We start from the raw sequence: 1776 nt of genomic DNA on the forward strand, positions 1-1776 counted from the left end.
ACGGTTCAGCTCCCTCACTACAATTGGCGACGGTTCGACATCATATCACGAATCGAATGCGATCAGACCCCCGGTCTGGAAAGACCGTTGTTCGGCATCAATCCAGACGATTTATACCGAACAACGGAAGTTCTTTCCTCCAAACATTTTTTGGCGGAGCCGTCAAAATCAACAACGAGTCTCCTGTTCTTCGAGCCCTAAAACAACTAGCTCACAGCGATCGTTTACTCGACCGACTATGAACTAGGGGGGGACTTATTGTTGGGGATGGATTGTCACCACCCACAAGGCCCAGCGAACAGGAGGCCCATTACCATCAAGGAGGGAGCGATCGGCTCGGCGTCGGCTCCTCGACTGACCCCGACTCGGCTCGTGACTACTTAACTAGAGAACGAGCAGCCGAAGCGAGCAACCAAACAGCTCGGGCCGAGCAGTCATCCCGATTGGGCCTGTACATCGAAAAGCCCATGACCAAAAGGAAGCGAATTAGGTCGAGACTAACCGACCTAGGAGACTATATAAGGAGTTGAGGACAAGAAGGAAAGGTATCACCACTGAGAGACACAGACTTGCGGCCAGATTAGGGTTTCCTTTATTCTCTTTGTATCTCGCCGCTCTCTTGTACTTCCGGCTAGGAGCTCGCCGAGCATCGACTAGCCGGCTTTCTTACTCTTGTACCCTCGTTATTCCGACTCTAATAAAACGTCTCTGTTCATCCCACTCTTGAGTTCTTCTATTTTCTGTTGACCAAACTCACCTTAAACAAACCTTGCGTTTTTTCTTCTCGCATGAGATTTGCTTTATGGATTTTGATCAAACTTGGAGTTGTGTTTGTTCTTAGTTGCTTTGTGTCAGTCGGATTCGGAGGACTCTGGGTTTGAAGTTTCCGAAGAAGAGAGCGAAACAGAGGAAGTGTTTGGTTTGGAGCTTACCTCAGCTCCTGGAATCGAAACCCTCTGCGTTTTCCCCAAAAACAGAGCAAAAAGTATAGTTTTTCTTTGGTCCTGTTTCTGATTCTAAGTTCCAAAACTAGGGTTCTTGTCCTTGCAATTTCTCTATACTAACACTCTGTGTTCTGCAGTAATTAAAGCTGGAACTGAGACTGAGGTGCTCGTTGGAATAAAAAATGATGGTAATGAAATTGTTTCATATCATTAATGATAACTTGAAGTTAGTTGGAAGTTTGTAACTTCCCTTTATTGGATCATACTATATGATTAGGTCAATCCAATATAGACATCGTTGCGGTTAAAGGCAGTTTACATCTTCCTTTCGATCAAAAGCCTCTTGTTCAGAATCTCACCGCTCTGGTAATTATTTAACGAGTCTTGCCTCTGTGTCACGTGTGTTATACAGCAATACATTGTTACTTGCTGTTTCAATATTGCAAGAAAGTTGGTGATGATTGTTTTCATTAGTTTTTAGTTTTAACTTTTGATTTTTAGATTTTGATTTTAATATATTCTGAGTTCTTTTAAAAAATAATAATCAATACATTGTTTTGAATAATAAGATAAATAGCAATAAAATGTATAAAAATTACCATTAGAATTTATCAAAATATAGTGGTTGTTATTTAAAAAACATTACTATGTTTTTAAATTATTTTATTTTTAAGTATTAAACAAAAAATATAAATTATAAAATATCTATAAATTATAAAAAATTAGTATTTTCAAATTTGAAACTATTTATAAATTTTACTACATAAACTAGTTTTCATTTTTTAAACTTGAATGGCTATTTTCAAATTAATATATTATGTTGTTGTTGTTT

The 1776-nt window shown here is 38.6% G+C and overlaps 1 protein-coding gene across 1 annotated transcript; it reads left to right on the forward strand.

Moving 5' to 3' along the window:
* Positions 1-813: 813 nt before the first annotated feature.
* LOC130506044 (translocon-associated protein subunit alpha-like) lies at positions 814-1541 on the forward strand (the record flags this gene model as incomplete). The annotated part of the gene is made up of 3 exons (XM_057000651.1): positions 814-985; positions 1082-1132; positions 1222-1541. Coding segments are annotated over 3 exons (324 nt in total), but the record flags the coding sequence as incomplete, so codon positions are not given.
* Between the last annotated feature and the right edge of the window lie 235 nt (positions 1542-1776).

The sequence above is a fragment of the Raphanus sativus genome, unplaced genomic scaffold (assembly GCF_000801105.2).
Source record: "Raphanus sativus cultivar WK10039 unplaced genomic scaffold, ASM80110v3 Scaffold2831, whole genome shotgun sequence".
Classification (NCBI taxonomy): Eukaryota; Viridiplantae; Streptophyta; class Magnoliopsida; order Brassicales; family Brassicaceae; genus Raphanus; species Raphanus sativus.